Genomic DNA, 21,540 nt, shown 5'->3' on the forward strand with positions numbered 1-21,540 from the left:
ATTGGTCGGTGTTTTATCTGACCAACTTTAATAGCCAATCATCACCAAGGAAAGTTGTCAATATTTACAATCGGCAACTCAACGTAGATGGCGCTTTGGCATTCCCCACGCAGTGCAAAAGTGAGCCTGTAACTGTGAGTACAGTGTGAGGGTAATAAAGTAAAACTAAAAGACCAGATTAGTGCAAATTACAGTTTATGTGGGATATTGCATCATGCAGCAATTTCTTCAACGGAATCTGACTGTGTAGCTAGATGGCCCACCAATCAATTGTGAGTGTTACTATAGTGGTCTAATACTAACTACCATTATTTTTGTAGTCTGCAACCACACACGCCTAACCCAGGCCAGGCAGGTTCTCAATGGCTCACGCCGGAGCTCCGGCGGCCGGCGTGGGACTGAGAGCCTGCCTGGGTTTAACCACACTGCTCAGCTTCGCGTACGCAATACAAATGTCAATGCAATATATTAAAACACACTCAAAATAGGTCTTTTTATATTGGATAATTTATAAATAATAGGAGTTGGCTATAGACTACTGGGTCAAAAATACCCTTTTTTGTAATATGGCAACAGTTTTTTTAAATCCTTTACTTTTAAACTTTTTGTAGAGTTAGGTGATTTACCTAAAAATTTTCAATTTAGACTCAATTAGACTTAAGTTAGAGCCTTTTTTCCTCGTTCGTTGTGTGGTTCTTGGATATTTATTTGAGGTGAACAATGGCAACTAGCTTCATATAGCTATAGCAAGCCAATTAAGGCTCCACATTAACTTTATTTTGGTGTTAGCCCATTCGGGCCACCAAAACTTTCATATATTTTTGTGGCCCGATATTACAGTTTGGTGGCCCGAAAAATATAAAGAACAACATTAAAAATGAATGAAATAAACTTCTGAAATATTAATTCTGTAGCCACTACCACTAAGTTACTTTCACTTTGTACATCTTGTATGTAAACCTTGTATGCTGTTATTTTACTTTGAAAATTGATTTGTGGTAAAATATGAATTGTTCTATCATTGTAAATATGAAATGATTGAAAGAGAATAAATGAATTGTATTAAATGATGCATAACAAACTCAGATAGATGTACCAAACAACGATTTTTCCTTTGCCCTCTTTGAATCCTAAAACCTAGATTATGCAGGCCCCAAATCCCGTTTATTTTTGTTTTCTCTTTTGCAGTATATTATAGCAGGAGAAAATCACAGAAAAATATGCTGCAAAATTAGAACAATGCATAAAAGGGGGAAACAAACAAATATAATTTTAAAAAGTATATTACAAAAAGGAAACAAAAATGAAAGAAAGAAGTGAAGTAAAATAAAAGAAAAAATGAAGAAAAAGAACAGGAAAAAAATTAAAAGAAAAAAAATTAGAGAGAAAAAAAATAAAAGAACATGAAAGAAAAATGAAATTAAACAAAATTAATATAAAAATGGGAAAAGGGAAAAAAATTAAGAAGCAATTACAAATATTTTTAACAGCTGTGGCAACAGTCTATTCTGACTGGAATATAATTAAAAGCCAAGCAAATAATTTTAACTTACCTTTTGGGGATGGTGCATTTCTATTTTTATATCCTTTAATTTGTATTATTATTTATTTTTTCAGTAGAAACACATTCTTTAATCAGGAATATTAAATGGGAAGGGTAATAAATAGTTTAACTACTGAGATATGAAGATGTGCTCCTGTACTTTGCTTGCTTCTCCAAGTTGCTATTAGGGCTTACCTATTTGCACCTTATTCATTTGAATATCCCAACAGGTGTCAAGTCTTACATAGTGTGTAGATCTTAGCCCCCTATCCCCACCCCTCTTCAAAAAAGAAAAAGAAAAAAGAATAGATTCTATATAAAAACAATGTTCTCTAGTGTCCTTGGTGTCTGAGTCTCTAGGACTGGAAGGGAGGGTTTCAGAAATAAAGATGTACCAGAAATCAAAATCAATCAATAAATACATATTATATGAATTATTCAGAATTGAAAAAGTAACTTTTTTATATAAAAAAAAAGGAACCAGCTATGAAATGGAAGGGCTGATTTTTTTCATAAGGATATGAATGTTGCTAAGCTTGCTATTGTGTAATGACAAATGAAGAAGCAAACCCCCCCCCAAAAAAAAAAAACCCAATAGATGTACTGGTACTTGCAATTACAGGGGTTACAGTCTTGAACATATATTATGAAGCTTTCAAAAATTGCTTAATAATAATGTGACGGTTTTTGCCCCCCCCCCTTAAAAAAAAAAAATCTCATGACGAACGATGCTGTTATGAAATGCTTTTATTGTAAATGATTATGTAAAGATGTCATGTTGAGTTGTCACCCTGTTATTATAAAATGAAGAATTAGTACTTACCTCTGATATTTTCAAGTAATAATGTATTTCACGGAAGCTGGCTGTTTGTCAAACAAGTTTTCGCAATCATCATTTTATACGTCCTGTGATAGTTAGGGTTGTAATTGATTGTGACGTCATAATGGTATTGGCCTTTGGTCGGCAGACTATAGTGACGCGCATGCATTGTGACGTCATAGAAGTTTCGCGTTGGGCGGGGTATTTCTGACCAATCAGGGGACGGGATTTAGGGTATAAATACGGGGCGGGAGGCACAAATTCGGCACAACTTGTTCCAGACGCCATTTTGAAAGAGCAGTCATCGTCTTCAGGAATCAAATTTCTTTTCTGCTCATTTCAATTTTTCAACATCTCACACTGTAAGTAGGCCTACTCTTTTATCATGATTCTTTAGGAGAAAGAAATATGAGGTTGATGTAAACTGCTTCCTAAAATTGATTTTAAAGAATTTATAGGATAAAAGAAAGATTTTGTGAAGGAAAAATTGATTCTTGAACCCTGGATTTTAAAATGAGGGTTTTGTAAGAAATTTCATTTAAGAGGTACTTTAATATCTAATGAAGATAATGTGTATGTTGAGATAATTTTAACTGAATTGTTGTATTGTTTTTGTCATTAGATTGGAACAATGGTGAACATTTTCTAAGTGTCACTATTTTGTCCTTTTAGTCGAAAATTTTCTAAGTGTCACTATTTTGGCCTTTTAGTCGAAAATGTTCTAAGTGTCACTATTTTGGCCTTTTAGACGAAAATTTTCTAAGTGTCACTATTTTGGTTCTCTTACTTAGGACATGGATAGAAAATAATCACTCACTGCATTCATTGTTTGTAATTATTTATTATAGAATCAACAACTTATACAAGATGATTCCAGCACCAGTTACATGTAGGGTCTGGGACCCTGGCATTGTTAACAGATCTATATCTATGGCTTTAATTATTATAGATCTTGAACATTGAATTTTTTATTTACTCTTAGTCTTTTGGCTAAGCCCTGAAGTTGAGTGTGTCTCATAGTGCCTTAAATTCATGATTTGTACCAATTAATGTACAAATCGCCATATAATGTATCATAGATAAAAATATTTTAAGTGTTGACATCTTGGTCATGTCATAGACCAGAATTGTCTTAGTATTGACACTTTGGTCATTCATGGTATGAAATATATTCTAAGTGTAGACACTGTGTTCATTTCATAGAACAAAATTTTCTAAGTATTGACACCTTGGTCATTCATGGTATAAAACAAATATTCTCAGTGTAGACACTGTGGTCATTCATAGATCAAAAATATTGAAGTCTAGACATTTTGGTCATTTTCATAGACCAGAATTTTCTAAGTATTGACACTTTGGTCATTTCATGGAATGAAAAATATTCAAAGTGTGGACACTGTGTCATTTCATAGATCAAAATTTTCTAAGTCTAGACATTTTGGCCATTTCATGGAATGAACAATATTCAAAGTGTAGACACTGTGTCATTTTATATAGATCAAAATTTTCTAAGTATAGACACTTTGGTCATTTACATGTATGGTATAATAATATTCTAAGTATAGACACTGTGTACATGTCATAGACCAGAATTGTCTAAGTATTGACACTTTGGTCATTTCATGGTATGAAATATATTCTAAGTGTAGACACTGTGTTCATTTCATAGAACAAAATTTTCTAAGTATTGACACCTTGGTCATTCATGGTATAAAACAAATATTCTCAGTGTAGACACTGGTCATTCATAGATAAAAAATATTGAAGTCTAGACATTTTGGTCATTTTCATAGACCAGAATTTTCTAAGTATTGACACTTTGGTCATTTCATGGAATGAAAAATATTCAAAGTGTGGACACTGTGTCATTTCATAGATCAAAATTTTCTAAGTATAGACACTTTGGTCATTTACATGTATGGTATAATAATATTCTAAGTATAGACACTGTGTACATTTCATAGACCAGAATTTTCTAAGTATTGACACTTTGGTCATTTCATGGTATGAAAAATATTCTAAGTATAGACACTGTGGTCATTTCATAGATCAACATTTTCTAAGTATAGACACTTTGGTCATTTAAGGTATAATAATATTCTAAGTATAGACACTGTGTACATTTCATAGAACAGAATTTTCTAAGTATTGACACTTTGGTCATTTCATGGTATGGAAAATATTCTAAGTATAGACACTGTGGTCATTGCATAGACCAAAATCTTTCTAAGTATAGACACTTTGGTCATTTTGTATTACTATATGGATATATATTATTATTTGTGAATGAAATTATTTATGCTTACTAATTTTCAAGTATGATAGTCTTGTTGGTGTCACTAGTCCCCCTACCCCCCCCCCCCCATCATCATAACCAGATGTTCCAGGTGCTGAGGAAAGTGACAGAGAATGGCAATGTGATGAACTTATTGATGATCATTCGATGGCATTAGACAGAACATAAAGCAATTTATGATGAGATGATCATTCATTTAGGCCATCATGGAGGCCGATTATCTTTGATGATGATGAGCAGAGGAAAAACCAGGATTGAAGTACTTAGATGCCCCACCCCTTTCTAACTCCTCCCTAGTGCACCATCATGTTTAATTTATTTAATGTTTACCTATGTAAGAGATACTAGAGTTTCGAATCTGAAAGAAATGGTCCAGGTTAAACACAGAAAGTTGGTTCTTAGTAAAGATTTCTCTTGCATAGTTTCTGGGAGATAGCATCTCTGAGGCCAGTTACTATAAGCGACGGTGATTGGAAAGTTTAGTAGGCATGGACCGACAGAGTGGTCGTGTTTACATGATTGTGGCCAGTTATTTGAGTTCAGGTTACGCCCAGGAGGGGAGTGTTGGAGTTGGTCTGGTTTTGAGACTATTGGAATTTTATATTAAAAGGAAAGGTTGTGTTGTGCGCTGGTCGCATCAACATGTTTTAGGAAATTGAATTGGAAAAGAAGAGATAAAACTAACTAAGAAACTAGGATGGATTTGTTTGGAAGACCGCGAGTTATAATAACAGGCCTACTCGGAGATAAGCTATGGTATGAATGAATTTGAAATAGAAAGTAAGGAATGTGAAATTAATCAAATGTACCTTAGACTTATAGAATTTTCACTTCTCTTGGGGTGAACCAGTTTACTATGTCGGATTGTCCTGAGCTCAATGTAAATAGATGTATAAACGTTGAAATGTAGCAGACTACAAACAGCAATTTTATATTATTAAAGTTCAAGTTACATGTTATTACAAAGCATTCTTAGATTAATTTATTGCAGCACTGCCTGACCAATAGTAGTTAAGGTAAATGATGATGGAAGCTGTGTCATGAGACAGTCACGAGACAAGATTGAGAGTAAATTATTTAGCCAAAGTTTGCTTGATGCAAATGACCCTTTTAAGCCATTGAACCTTGCTTGGAATGGGAGAAGTACAAGACTGTAAAAGCGAGAGGCTAAGACAGTGCAGTGAGAGGCCCGATACGAGTTGAGAATGGCTGCTTATACATGGCCAGCCTAGTGCATGTGCGAGAAATTGTCAAAGTACGGAGCATGCGGTTAACGTGCATTGATTAATAGTACACGTGTGTATGACGAGAGCAAGTTGCAGAGATGAGAGAAAGACTGAGATGAATTCAAGTCAATTATTACAAATTATACCAATTAATTTAGTACAGAATATTTACCAAGAAGTCTTGAATTGTCTCTTGTTCAGTTTAAATGAAGCTTGTTGCACTTAAAACAGACATCTTGGTGAATTTTCTTTTCAGTCTTGTAGAGCACAACGGATGAGCGGTTTGAGATTGTAGTTTGGAAAGCATGGTCTGTGGAAAATTAGTTAAAGGCCCAGGCACGCAAAACTCTTAGCCAATCAGTGGTATGCATTTCTGTCATGTGTGCATTATGATTAATTGGAATTCTCGCTCTTGTTAAAGTCTTGTACTATTACGTCACTTGATTTTATGACGTACTTTAACTTTCAAATTGGGATCAACTGAATACTCCTCAGTTGATCCAGGGGTCATGTCCCTCTAAAAACATGTGGTGGCAGCAAATACTTTTGGAGTTGTAGACAGAGAGAGCCCTTGGGGTGGCCCGCGTCACATTGGTGGCTAGGCGGTGGGATGGCTAAATAATGTTTAATACTTCCTTTTAGTCATGTTTGAATATTAGAATTAGCATTGGTCAGGCATTGCTTTACAGTAGACAAATACTAGCAGTAGAATTAAGATTTACTTAACTATTTTTCTATATACTATATATATATATATTAGACTTGAAGTCTAAATAAGGCACAAATAAGAAAATCTTATTTCTATACAATGTACGAGACACACTTGACTAGCAAAATGCTATATAAAAAAAATATTTGGAAACAAATATTGAAAGAAAGAGAAAATTATTTTCTCTTTCATCTAGGTCATAATGGACTTAGAAAATACAAATATTCCTGCAAATCCTCAAACTGAGAACGCGAGTAGAGACGACAGTCCAAAGCGTTGGGTTAATGATGTGGCTGACCCGGAGGTGGTAGTTCGTGTTGGAGAATTTGGTGACTCCATTCCAGTAGAGGGTCGACGAGAGTACACGTCACAGGAGTTCAGACTAAATACTCAGTATGTGGACAGTACAGACCCTACGGAAGTGGTTGGACGCCCAAGTGGAATATCCTCACGAAGAGATGTACTACCCGAGAAGTTTGGTGGTAAAATGCCATGGCAGGATTATCAACGCCATTTTGATGTTTGCATGAATCTGAATGGCTGGAATGATTTAGAAGCAGGACAGTACTTGGCTACTAGACTTCACGGTCCAGCACTGAAAGTACTTAGTAGTTTTGCTGTGAATGAGAGGATTACTTACAGCAAATTGGCAAATCGGCTGGAGCAAAGATTTGGTCCTGGAGAAAACTCTGAAAACTTCCTCATCGAATTAAGAATGAGAAGACGTCGTAAGGATGAATCTCTGCAGGAGCTGGGGCAAAGCATCCGTGATTTGACAGGACTTGCTTATCCAGAATTAAACAGCGATGCAAGAGAACGCTTGGCTAGAGGGCATTTTTCTGATGCGATTGAAGAGCATGAAATCCGTGGAGGAATATTCCGAGCACACCCTAGCACTCTTGATGGAGCTATCCGTGCTGCCCTCGCGACAGAGTCTTTCATGAAGTCAGAGAGAGTGAGAGATCGCTTTAAGCCAACCCGTCAGATTCGTTCAATGGAGAGCAAGGTTGAACCAGTCCCTGTAGACGGAAATACAAAGAGAGAGATTCAAGAATTAAAGTCAAATTTGCAACAACTTACGACAATGATTGAGAAGTTGGCAGTGAAACCTATAGTTTGTTATTTCTGCCAAGCACCAGGACACATTGTGAGAGATTGCCCTAACAAAAACCGAGCTCAGGGAAACGACAACAGGCCTTCCCAGTGGGCCATGGGACGGCCACGCCCGCAAAATGGTCCCAGGGCATAAATGATTACTTGGAAGTGACTTTGCCTAATGCAATTTGTACCATAAATGAAATTCAAATTGGCATGTTTGTTCCCATTAGAATTTTTGGAGTTACGGTGTTATTTCTTATTGATACGGGAGCCATGGTTACCGTTTTGAATAATCAAGTGTACAGAAGACTGTCGGAAGTCAAAACCGAATTACAGTCAACTCATGTTAAGCTACAGCAAGCAGATGGTACGCCTATAAGAGTACATGGAAGTCTCAACACAGAAGTGGAAATTGGTAGCACCCATCTAGAGGCTGAACTTGTGGTAGCTGACATTGAGAATGAAGGCATTCTTGGATTAGATGTTCTTACAATGACTGGAAGTATTATCGATTGTGACAAATTTGAGATGAACTGCAGAGGGGAGCTAATTCATTGTATTAGGAAGGGTGAATGTTCCCAAGTGAGACATGTTGATGTAGCCAAAGAAGTACCGGAATTTCTGAATGATTTACTGAGTAGATCAAAGACGAACATTGACAAGTCAGATCAACCTAAACTAGTCAAACTGCTGACAGAGTATGAAGATGTATTTAGCAAGGGCGATCATGATCTGGGGAGGACAGACAAGATTACCCATTCGATACATACAACCTGCGCAGCCCCTATCAGACAACGACCTAGACGCCCACCCATGGGACAGAGGGAGGAGATTGAGAAGCAGGTGCAAGATATGTTAGACAGAGGCATAATCAAAGCATCGGCAAGCCCATGGTCGTCGCCCATAGTATTGGTAGATAAAAAAGATGGCTCTAAGAGGTTTTGTGTGGATTACAGAGAATTGAATAAACAAACAGTCCGAGACTCTTTTCCCCTTCCAAGAATTGATGAGTCAATTGATTGCCTAGCAGGTGCGAAATATTTTTGCACTTTGGATTTAGCAGCTGGTTATTGGCAAGTACCACTTGATGATGATGCAAAACTCAAATCAGCTTTTGTGGTGCCGGGTGGACTCTTTCAATTCGAGGTGATGCCATTTGGACTGTGTAATGCCCCTTCAACCTTTGAGCGTCTAATGGAAACCGTACTAGTTGGACTCCAGTGGAAAAGTGTACTAATCTATCTGGACGATGTAATAGTATTTGGTTCAACAGTGGAAGAGGTAGTAGAGAGATTAGAGGTTGTATTCATTCGACTTAGAGAGGCAAAGTTGAAATTGAAGCCCAGGAAATGTCACCTTTTTCAACTTGAAGTCTTATACCTTGGTCATGTGGTGTCGTCGAAGGGAGTGAGCACAGACCCATCTAAAACGGAGGCAGTAAGAAATTGGCCTACCCCAACTTCTGTCACAGATGTGAGAAGCTTCCTTGGGTTAGCATCCTACTATCGCCGATTCATCCACAAATTCTCTGATGTAGCCAAACCTATGACAGAACTAACTAGGAAGGATAAACCTTTTATCTGGACGGAGCAATGTGAAGCTGCTTTCCAAGCACTAAAACTTAAACTGACCACTGCACCAATTTTGGCATATCCACGAATAGGGAAAGGATTCCTGTTAGACACTGATGCAAGCAAAGATGCAATTGGAGCTGTGCTTTCGCAGGAGGAGGATGGAAGAGAAAGAGTAGTTGGGTATGCCAGCACAACTCTCAGCAAAGCAGAGCAGAATTATTGTGTGACGAGGAGAGAGCTGCTTGCTATAGTCTACTTCCTAAAACATTTCAGACCCTATTTATATGGACAAGAGGTGACAGTTCGTACTGATCATGGAGCATTGAGATGGCTGTTAAACTTCAAAAATCCAGAGGGACAATTAGCACGTTGGTTAGAGGTTATTAGTCAGTATAAACTCACCCTCGTGCACCGGGCAGGAAGACAACACTGCAATGCTGATGGACTGTCACGCCGCCCTTGCCGTCAATGTGGACAAGCTGAAGATGTCTGTAATAATGAATAAGAAAATTCATTGATTAGCTCTTGAGATATTGTGTATTTTATGAATTCATGTTTCCTATTTGTATGTGTATATATATATAGGTGGTTTACCATGTTAACTTTATCTGGACAATTATGGCAGCGATGAATATTGAAGACGAACTTGTTGATAAGATACAAGCAATCACATTGACCCCGACTATTACATACCACAACATAAGAGCATCACAATTACAGGATTCTGATATTAAACACGTATTACTCTGGAAGGAGCAGAGGGAACAAAGGCCTGACTGGAAAGATGTTTCTACTCTCTCTTCTGCTACAAAGAAATACTGGATAAATTGGGACTTATTAGAAGTCAAGGATAATGTGCTGACCCGGAGATGGGAATCAAACGATGGAAAAGAGGTCAATTGGAAAATCGTGCTCCCACGCGCTTTGAGACACAAAGTTCTGCTTGAACTACACAGTTCTAATACTGGATGTCATTTGGGAATGAATAAATTGTTGCACAAAGTCCAGCAACGTTATTATTGGGTTGGATTAACAGCAGATGTACGATCAATGGTTAGAAGATGTAATATTTGTGCAAAACTGAAGAATCCACCGAAGAAGGCGAGAGCCCCCCTGCAACAATATCGTGTTGGAGCCCCACTGGAGAGGGTGGCAGCCGACATATTAGGCCCCTTGCCCATAACAGAGAGAGGAAACAGATATGTTCTAGTAGTGGGAGATTATTTTACTAAGTGGGTAGAAGCATATCCACTGCCGAACCAAGAGGCTATCACAATAACTAGAGTATTGGTTCAAGAGTTTATTTCACGATTTGGAGTACCTAAAGAATTGCACACTGATCAGGGCCGCAATTTTGAATCTAATGTCATGACGGAAGTATGCAAGATATTAGGGATAAAGAAAACTAAGACATGCCCATTACACCCAAGGGGAGATGGATTTGTGGAACGATTCAATCTTACCCTGGTACACACTGTTGCTTCCATTCTTGAGCCAGACCGGAATCAGAAAGATTGGGATGAGAAAGTACCTCTTGCGATGATGGCATATAGATCATCTGTTCAGGAATCAACTGGGGAAACTCCAGCTATGATGATGATGGGCAGAGAGATTTCCCTTCCACTGGATGTCTTGGTTCAATCTCCAACTCCTGAAAGGCTGGAAGAAACAGATTATACATATGAGTTACGTCAAAAGCTGCAAGATGTACATGAGGCTGCAAGAGAGAAATTACGCATAAGTGCAGAACGTCAAGCAAGGACATATGACAGGAACACTCAACTGAGAAGTTTTCAAAAAGGGGACTGGGTATGGTTGAGTGGAGTACATAGGAAGAGAGGAGTATGTCCCAAGTTCATGCCGAAATGGACAGGGCCGTATCTAATAATGGACAAGTTATCTGATGTAGTATATAGGATACAGTTAAGTAGGAAATCTCGAGCCAAAGTAGTGCACTTAGATAGATTGAAGTCATATGAGGGCCCTTCACTGAAGGATTGGACTAAATTACATGTATTACCCCCTAGAAGAAACCCAGAAAGAATTAAGAGGACCCCCAGAAGATACATATGTGTACAATAACAAACTTTTATGCATGTTTTACTTCCCTCTATCATACAGATGCCTCGTTGCAGGAAATGCAAGAAAGATTTTGAAGGTTATGCACTGTTCAGAAGTCATCTCCAGAAGGAACATGATTCCGATCTGACATACAAATGTAAGAGGTGTGACTTTGAGCATGAGGATGAAAAGGCGCTTTTAAGACATTATCGTCGACAACATGGCATGAAGGGTACATCAACAAGAAATTCCAAATATGACGAAGCAACAATCAGATATCTAAGGAGGAGAGATGCAAAGGAGAGGCAAGAAAGAAGAGAGGCAGAAAGGAGAGAGGCAGAAAGGCAGGAGAAGAGAGAGGAAGGAAAAAGGGAGAGGGAAGAGGAACAGAAGGATGAAGGAGGGGGTCAAAAAGAGAAAGAAAGAAGGGAAATGGCGAAAAGGATATCGAAAGAGATAGAGGAAGGAAAGAAGAAGCGGGAAGCAGAGATCAGTCTGAACGCCACCACGGATTCAGAGAATGAAGCCAGTAGCGAAGAAGAGGTAAATGTAGAGAGCGATGGAGAAGAAAGTAGAAATGAAGAGAGCAGCAGCATGAGCGAAGAGGAGGCCGAAGAAAGAAGAGTGCCACCTCTCAGGATGTTGGTGCGCCAACCTTCAACCGATGACCAACTCGGGGTGACGTGTTATGTTCAAAGGCCTAGCCTGGGCAACACGATACTAAAATGTGTTTCAATTGTCACGGAGACATATGTAAATATTCACGGACAAAGTGTGTTGCATGAGAGGAGGGTTAGCAAATTTTATCCAAATGACGAGCTGTCCGATTCGGAATGATTCAATAATAATGTTGTTTTCACTTTTGTAAATACTTGGAATCTTTATATATATATATTATATTATAAAATAAGAATGTTAAAATATTCCTTCGCTGAGGACAGCGAATTTTGAAAGGCGGGGGTAATGTGACGGTTTTTGCCCCCCCCCCCTTAAAAAAAAAAAATCTCATGACGAACGATGCTGTTATGAAATGCTTTTATTGTAAATGATTATGTAAAGATGTCATGTTGAGTTGTCACCCTGTTATTATAAAATGAAGAATTAGTACTTACCTCTGATATTTTCAAGTAATAATGTATTTCACGGAAGCTGGCTGTTTGTCAAACAAGTTTTCGCAATCATCATTTTATACGTCCTGTGATAGTTAGGGTTGTAATTGATTGTGACGTCATAATGGTATTGGCCTTTGGTCGGCAGACTATAGTGACGCGCATGCATTGTGACGTCATAGAAGTTTCGCGTTGGGCGGGGTATTTCTGACCAATCAGGGGACGGGATTTAGGGTATAAATACGGGGCGGGAGGCACAAATTCGGCACAACTTGTTCCAGACGCCATTTTGAAAGAGCAGTCATCGTCTTCAGGAATCAAATTTCTTTTCTGCTCATTTCAATTTTTCAACATCTCACACTGTAAGTAGGCCTACTCTTTTATCATGATTCTTTAGGAGAAAGAAATATGAGGTTGATGTAAACTGCTTCCTAAAATTGATTTTAAAGAATTTATAGGATAAAAGAAAGATTTTGTGAAGGAAAAATTGATTCTTGAACCCTGGATTTTAAAATGAGGGTTTTGTAAGAAATTTCATTTAAGAGGTACTTTAATATCTAATGAAGATAATGTGTATGTTGAGATAATTTTAACTGAATTGTTGTATTGTTTTTGTCATTAGATTGGAACAATGGTGAAAATTTTCTAAGTGTCACTATTTTGTCCTTTTAGTCGAAAATTTTCTAAGTGTCACTATTTTGGCCTTTTAGTCGAAAATGTTCTAAGTGTCACTATTTTGGCCTTTTAGACGAAAATTTTCTAAGTGTCACTATTTTGGTTCTCTTACTTAGGACATGGATAGAAAATAATCACTCACTGCATTCATTGTTTGTAATTATTTATTATAGAATCAACAACTTATACAAGATGATTCCAGCACCAGTTACATGTAGGGTCTGGGACCCTGGCATTGTTAACAGATATCTATGGCTCTAATTATTATAGATCTTGAACATTGAATTTTTTATTTACTCTTAGTCTTTTGGCTAAGCCCTGAAGTTGAGTGTGTCTCATAGTGCCTTAAATTCATGATTTGTACCAATTAATGTACAAATCGCCATATAATGTATCATAGATAAAAATATTTTAAGTGTTGACATCTTGGTCATGTCATAGACCAGAATTGTCTAAGTATTGACACTTTGGTCATTCATGGTATGAAATATATTCTAAGTGTAGACACTGTGTTCATTTCATAGAACAAAATTTTCTAAGTATTGACACCTTGGTCATTCATGGTATAAAACAAATATTCTCAGTGTAGACACTGTGGTCATTCATAGATCAAAAATATTGAAGTCTAGACATTTTGGTCATTTTCATAGACCAGAATTTTCTAAGTATTGACACTTTGGTCATTTCATGGAATGAAAAATATTCAAAGTGTGGACACTGTGTCATTTCATAGATCAAAATTTTCTAAGTCTAGACATTTTGGCCATTTCATGGAATGAACAATATTCAAAGTGTAGACACTGTGTCATTTTATATAGATCAAAATTTTCTAAGTATAGACACTTTGGTCATTTACATGTATGGTATAATAATATTCTAAGTATAGACACTGTGTACATGTCATAGACCAGAATTGTCTAAGTATTGACACTTTGGTCATTTCATGGTATGAAATATATTCTAAGTGTAGACACTGTGTTCATTTCATAGAACAAAATTTTCTAAGTATTGACACCTTGGTCATTCATGGTATAAAACAAATATTCTCAGTGTAGACACTGTGGTCATTCATAGATAAAAAATATTGAAGTCTAGACATTTTGGTCATTTTCATAGACCAGAATTTTCTAAGTATTGACACTTTGGTCATTTCATGGAATGAAAAATATTCAAAGTGTGGACACTGTGTCATTTCATAGATCAAAATTTTCTAAGTCTAGACATTTTGGCCATTTCATGGAATGAACAATATTCAAAGTGTAGACACTGTGTCATTTTATATAGATCAAAATTTTCTAAGTATAGACACTTTGGTCATTTACATGTATGGTATAATAATATTCTAAGTATAGACACTGTGTACATTTCATAGACCAGAATTTTCTAAGTATTGACACTTTGGTCATTTCATGGTATGAAAAATATTCTAAGTATAGACACTGTGGTCATTTCATAGATCAACATTTTCTAAGTATAGACACTTTGGTCATTTAAGGTATAATAATATTCTAAGTATAGACACTGTGTACATTTCATAGAACAGAATTTTCTAAGTATTGACACTTTGGTCATTTCATGGTATGGAAAATATTCTAAGTATAGACACTGTGGTCATTGCATAGACCAAAATCTTTCTAAGTATAGACACTTTGGTCATTTTGTATTACTATATGGATATATATTATTATTTGTGAATGAAATTATTTATGCTTACTAATTTTCAAGTATGATAGTCTTGTTGGTGTCACTAGTCCCCCTACCCCCCCCCCCCCCATCATCATAACCAGATGTTCCAGGTGCTGAGGAAAGTGACAGAGAATGGCAATGTGATGAACTTATTGATGATCATTCGATGGCATTAGACAGAACATAAAGCAATTTATGATGAGATGATCATTCATTTAGGCCATCATGGAGGCCGATTATCTTTGATGATGATGAGCAGAGGAAAAACCAGGATTGAAGTACTTAGATGCCCCACCCCTTTCTAACTCCTCCCTAGTGCACCATCATGTTTAATTTATTTAATGTTTACCTATGTAAGAGATACTAGAGTTTCGAATCTGAAAGAAATGGTCCAGGTTAAACACAGAAAGTTGGTTCTTAGTAAAGATTTCTCTTGCATAGTTTCTGGGAGATAGCATCTCTGAGGCCAGTTACTATAAGCGACGGTGATTGGAAAGTTTAGTAGGCATGGACCGACAGAGTGGTCGTGTTTACATGATTGTGGCCAGTTATTTGAGTTCAGGTTACGCCCAGGAGGGGAGTGTTGGAGTTGGTCTGGTTTTGAGACTATTGGAATTTTATATTAAAAGGAAAGGTTGTGTTGTGCGCTGGTCGCATCAACATGTTTTAGGAAATTGAATTGGAAAAGAAGAGATAAAACTAACTAAGAAACTAGGATGGATTTGTTTGGAAGACCGCGAGTTATAATAACAGGCCTACTCGGAGATAAGCTATGGTATGAATGAATTTGAAATAGAAAGTAAGGAATGTGAAATTAATCAAATGTACCTTAGACTTATAGAATTTTCACTTCTCTTGGGGTGAACCAGTTTACTATGTCGGATTGTCCTGAGCTCAATGTAAATAGATGTATAAACGTTGAAATGTAGCAGACTACAAACAGCAATTTTATATTATTAAAGTTCAAGTTACATGTTATTACAAAGCATTCTTAGATTAATTTATTGCAGCACTGCCTGACCAATAGTAGTTAAGGTAAATGATGATGGAAGCTGTGTCATGAGACAGTCACGAGACAAGATTGAGAGTAAATTATTTAGCCAAAGTTTGCTTGATGCAAATGACCCTTTTAAGCCATTGAACCTTGCTTGGAATGGGAGAAGTACAAGACTGTAAAAGCGAGAGGCTAAGACAGTGCAGTGAGAGGCCCGATACGAGTTGAGAATGGCTGCTTATACATGGCCAGCCTAGTGCATGTGCGAGAAATTGTCAAAGTACGGAGCATGCGGTTAACGTGCATTGATTAATAGTACACGTGTGTATGACGAGAGCAAGTTGCAGAGATGAGAGAAAGACTGAGATGAATTCAAGTCAATTATTACAAATTATACCAATTAATTTAGTACAGAATATTTACCAAGAAGTCTTGAATTGTCTCTTGTTCAGTTTAAATGAAGCTTGTTGCACTTAAAACAGACATCTTGGTGAATTTTCTTTTCAGTCTTGTAGAGCACAACGGATGAGCGGTTTGAGATTGTAGTTTGGAAAGCATGGTCTGTGGAAAATTAGTTAAAGGCCCAGGCACGCAAAACTCTTAGCCAATCAGTGGTATGCATTTCTGTCATGTGTGCATTATGATTAATTGGAATTCTCGCTCTTGTTAAAGTCTTGTACTATTACGTCACTTGATTTTATGACGTACTTTAACTTTCAAATTGGGATCAACTGAATACTCCTCAGTTGATCCAGGGGTCATGTCCCTCTAAAAACATGTGGTGGCAGCAAATACTTTTGGAGTTGTAGACAGAGAGAGCCCTTGGGGTGGCCCGCGTCACAATATCTACATGTATCTAGGAACAACTGTCTTGCACGGTAAAAGTCGGTATATGCTCCATGTTATGTAATTGAATGAAATAATAATCACCCTATTGCATTTTTGGTTTCTTTTCAGAATATATAAACACCAAAATCCTTGCTGAGTTATTAAAATGGAGGGGTCAGGTGAAAATCCTGTCATTTTAGATGTGGGAAACTTGCTCACCAAGGTTGGACTTTGTGAGTTGGAGAAAACTTCACCGGACCACATATTTCCATCCCAAGAATCTGATATATTTCCTGACAAATTTGATGAACATTCATCATTGATATCAGATAGCACTGTCACCAACTGGGATAGGTTTGAGGATATAATGCAGCATGCAATAGGAATTACCAGCAAGAAAAAAAGCTCCGATCATCCTCTAGTACTTGTCGAAAAACCAGGTCTTGACCGTCACTGTCGCCAGAAGATGGTACAATTAGCATTTGAAGGTTTGGAAGTGCCTTACTTCTACCTTGGAAGTGAACCAACCATGGCACTCTATTCAGTTGGTCTTTCAGCAGGGATTGTGCTGTCTTCAGGTCACGAGTCGTCACACGTTTCCACAATTCATGATGGGCACAGGCCTCCATATGGTCTTGTACCTCTAGGGTTCGGAGGTAAAGATGTGACTTCGTACACAGCAGACATTGTAAAGGATATGTTAGGCAAGGAATTTAGTACCGATGAGGCTGAAAATTTTAAGTGCCGCAATGGGCACTTCTATGCTGAAGAGACACCATGCAATCCAGGCTCTGAAAAAAAGGAAGAGATTGGGCAAAAGATTGCAGAGTATGTGTTGCACCCTAAAGGTGATTGCTATGGTAAGTTTTAACAGTAAATCTGATCACATTACGAGTATATGTATAGTAAGGAATGGTTATTCGTTCATAGAGGTAGAAAAGAACTAATCTTTAATATAATACATGAAGTGTAAAGCTCTATTCGGAATGTAAGGTTGAATTTGTACATGTATGTTTCTTCTTTTCAGTTTAAAGTTTGAAATTTCGGTAAAATATCCTTCAACTTCTTTTGGGGTAGAACAGGCTTTGAACAAATGATGTTTTTAGACCACTCTTTTATCAGTGGGCACATTTCTACATATATATGACAGCACAAATGGATTTGAAAGGGCACAATGACCAAAACTTATATTAGTCCATTTTTTTTCTCAATTGAATAATATGGATATTACAAAGGTTAGATAACCCAGATCTCTCTTCTTTTTACTCCCTTTTCCTTTTTTCCCTCTTGGTCTTTAATTTTGCTATTTAAAAAGAAATTGTGGATGCCCCCCCCCCGCTCCTTCCTATGTGGCATTGCACCTGTATATGCATACCAAACCGATAAAACTAAAAATATGACATTTATAATATTTGTTCTTTCACCACGTCATTGAACAGGTTTTCATGAGGCTATTACTCGTAGTATCCGTCTAACTGATGAGGAAGATGACTATGAACCGGTTTATTTCCGCAATATAATGCTCTGCGGCGGAAACACTCTCTTCTCTGGAATCAAGGAGAAGTTGGAAATGGAAATAAAGACACCAGATTATCTCACATGTGGGGTAAGTCGGGGGTAATGATATCCAAATTGAGCAAAGGGGATCCAACCAATAGCAGGCTCTAAAAAAGAACAAATTAAACAAATCAGAGAACCAAAATTTGATAGAATTGGACAAGCAATAATTAGAAAGAATAAAGCTATAATTTTCTTGTTTTTTTATAAGAATTTGTAGGAAAATCATCCATATCTCACTAGATTGCCAATTTAAGATCTTTAATGTCGTCAGGATTGCACTTTTGAAAAAAGCCATATCTTTGGATTCCCCTTTATTATTATGGTGATTCAAATATTTTATGTAGTATATTTCATTTATCATGGAATTGAAAGTGACAGTACATTGACTCTAATATTGATGATTTTGAGAGTCTGTGAACTTGGTCACATTTCTTCTTGTCTCTCCTTGCCATTGTCAAACAAAGGCAGTGATTATGTGATATCAGACTTGTTACATGTATAGGCCCTGTCATATTGTTACATGCAAGCCTTGCATGTGACTCGCATGTGACTATTTTTGCTATCCAGAGGTCGCCTGGAGGTCGCCAGTATTGCAGGCAATATCTTATTATTAATTTTTTTTTTTGGGGGGGGCGGCTACTTTTCACAACCTACTGCCAAAATCTGTAACGTTGAATAAGCTATGCATTGCAGTGAATGGGGATTTTCCAGACAATTAAAAAAAAAATTATATGGCTCTTTTGAGCATTTTGGGGGCAAAATTGCATGAGACCTGTGTAATTCTCTCCCCCCCCCCTGCCGTATTGACAATATCTTGCATGGAAGTGTTATAAAGTACCAGTAAATAAAATCTGGCTATCTGCCAGTATTTATGACTCAGATTGACGATGTTGAATAAATAGCGCTATCTTGAGATTAAATTGGGTGAGGTGTGCTACATTCTGTAGGATTGATGAGTACCATCATATTTATTCAACTATTTCTCTATACTCTGTTACTATTACTATGATTGAAATGGTTTAATAACATTTTGCTTTCTTTCACATTTTTCTATTCATAGGTCCGTGTGATTGCGCCATCATTCCGACAGCATGCAGCATGGGTAGGAGGCTCAGTTGCTGCCTCGCTTCCGACTTTCAAGACATTCTGGATAACCGAAGAGGATTATTGTGAATATGGAGAAAATATTTTATGTAGAAAGTGTCTTCCATATTGATAAAGTCTAGCATAAAGCAAGGATGGTGCTACTGTGATGGGGGGGGGGGGGGCAGGGGATGACCCCCTCATGACTTCAAGTTCATAGTCACAGCAAAGTGAGAAAAAAAGGGTGCTATTTGAGAAGACAGAATAAATAATAAGAATGGAAAAGATATGACTTGGGCGTACATTGTGCAGTAATTCTATTTTGTATCTGTTTATAAATTGCAGATTGAAGGAGTCATCTCACCGTTTTATCTCGGGTACTTTTTTTTAGTTTTATCATCTCTTATTGGGTACAATAAAATTTCAAATTGCATTTCAGAGTACTTTTTAAACATAATTAATGGAAAGTGTTTTGATATACAAAGTTGGTTTGATTATGTTGGGCTTGAAATACCTTGACTTGGCTATTTAACTGTGCAATACTCCATCTATGTATTTGTATATGCACATCTATATTCAAAATTAAGGAATGAAACTCACATTTATGTCATCTTGTCCATTTTATCTTGGGTACAGTCAGTATGTTCATTTTCTATTTTGAGGGTCCGTGCCCCCAAAATCATGATATTTTAGTCCGGGGGGGGGGGGGGGGCACTCAAATCATATTTTAAAGGGGGTGTGCCTCACAAAATCCTGAAATGGGGGTCTAAGGAACTGACTGCAATGGTAAAATATGGGGGTCTTGGGAACTAAATATATATCGGCGGTGTGAAAAACGGGTTTAAGGGATCGCGGTACTGTAGGTACGGTGCACGCTAGCGCTGTGCATGTATATGTGGGCGCTAGCCGTGCATGGAGCTGCTAGCAGCTTGTTATTGAGGGGGTTGTGAAGCCGTGCGTGCAGCTCTCGCATGCGGTGCTCGCGCTGGACGATTTTGGTAGGGCTGGTGGACTGAGATGCTTTGTAACGGGGGTCTTGCGATCGGGGCGGGGCGGCTTCTGAATGGAACTTCTGTCATTCGGAGTATCTAGAGAACTGAAAATTAGGTCTGAAAAAAGGGGTCATCAAAGCAGCATGTCCCCCTACCACCATGTGAGTGCCAACCTCCCCCCCCCCCCCCCCCCCCCCCGGATTTTTGTAAGAAAGTACATGTTCTTGCCAAATTCTGTCAAGCCTATTCTGTTAAATTTTCTGTTTTCTATGTCATGGAAACTGGGAACTTTGATTCATAGAGTAATTTCCTTCCTGAACCTATACTACCTCACATATCCAATCATTAGTTATCATGACTGCTCTACTAGTCAGCTTGCCTCTAATAGCCAGCTTCATTTTGTATTCTTCTTTCACATGTGCAGTGGCGTATCTGGGGGGCATGGGGCATGTGCCCCAGGCACCACTTTCAGGGGGACCTAAAGAAAGACAAAAGTGAGGATAAATTAAGACAAATGGTTGAAAAAAGAAAGAACCCTTCAAGGGTCTGATCTAACAAATGATCAAAGCAGCTACCTTTGTCAAAATTTGGAAGGGCAAGATTTTAAAGCCAACCCTTTAAGCCAGATGCTGACATTAAAGCAGTTCCAGATATTGGAAGGGGCAAATATTGCCCCTGGTGCTTTTTTCACATTCCACTGTTCAATTCACATACTTCAAGTGTTTTTACATTTTTTTAACACAGTGCGCATGCAACGGTGATCTTAATTGGTCATTGGCATGTAGCATTTGATTGCAAGCTTTTTATGTATCCCATTGTAGAGGAAACAAAGAAGGTCACACAATGTTGCATAATTTGCTAAAGTATTGTTATCTCTTTTGCAGGGTGCTACATAACTTTTTAGAAGCACTTGCCCAGTCAGGCAAGTAAATTTTTAAATAGTTGGAATATACTTGCCCTAAAATCTATTTCACTTGCCCGAAAAAATCCTTGAAAAAAAAGTTTTACCTCTTCAAAGGAAAGTTTTGCAGTTATTTAAACAATTGACCTCTTTCTCTCTTTCAATATGAACTGATCTACCTTGTTATTGCATTTCTTTTTCCAAAGTGATTTTATCTTGCCTGCCATGACCAAAATTAGGGTCAATATCATATCATATCGACCCTAATTTTGGTCATTCTACTGTGAGAATTTTGCTTGGTCTTTACTTCAAAACACTTGCCAAACTCTAACTTTTACTTGCCCCGGGCTATCAGGCAAGTGCTTATGTAGCACCCTGTCTTTTG

The 21,540-nt window shown here is 37.5% G+C and overlaps 1 protein-coding gene and 1 pseudogene across 1 annotated transcript; both read left to right on the forward strand.

Annotated features, from left to right (window-relative positions):
• Positions 1-100: 100 nt before the first annotated feature.
• On the forward strand, positions 101-21,234 carry LOC129262348 (actin-like). Its single transcript, XM_054900455.2, has 4 exons — positions 101-272; positions 16,749-17,479; positions 18,059-18,225; positions 19,240-21,234. The coding sequence occupies exons 2-4, from the start codon at positions 16,786-16,788 to the stop codon at positions 19,393-19,395; spliced, it is 1,017 nt and encodes a 338-aa protein (XP_054756430.2). The 5' UTR covers positions 101-272; positions 16,749-16,785; the 3' UTR covers positions 19,396-21,234.
• Positions 9,782-12,974, forward strand: LOC135154253 (uncharacterized; annotated as a pseudogene).
• Positions 21,235-21,540: the final 306 nt, after the last annotated feature.

Source organism: Lytechinus pictus, chromosome 5, assembly GCF_037042905.1.
Source record: "Lytechinus pictus isolate F3 Inbred chromosome 5, Lp3.0, whole genome shotgun sequence".
In the NCBI taxonomy this organism is placed as follows: Eukaryota; Metazoa; Echinodermata; class Echinoidea; order Temnopleuroida; family Toxopneustidae; genus Lytechinus; species Lytechinus pictus.

What these genes read in the sequence shown, in the direction of transcription:
- LOC129262348 (XM_054900455.2), top strand. Translation starts at nt 16,786, where the DNA reads ATGGAGGGGTCAGGTGAAAATCCTGTCATTTTAGATGTGGGAAACTTG. An exon ending in CCCTAAAGGTGATTGCTATG is followed by an intron (nt 17,480 to 18,058) that starts GTAAGTTTTAAC and finishes GTCATTGAACAG; the next exon opens with GTTTTCATGAGGCTATTACT. An exon ending in CAGATTATCTCACATGTGGG is followed by an intron (nt 18,226 to 19,239) that starts GTAAGTCGGGGG and finishes TTCTATTCATAG; the next exon opens with GTCCGTGTGATTGCGCCATC.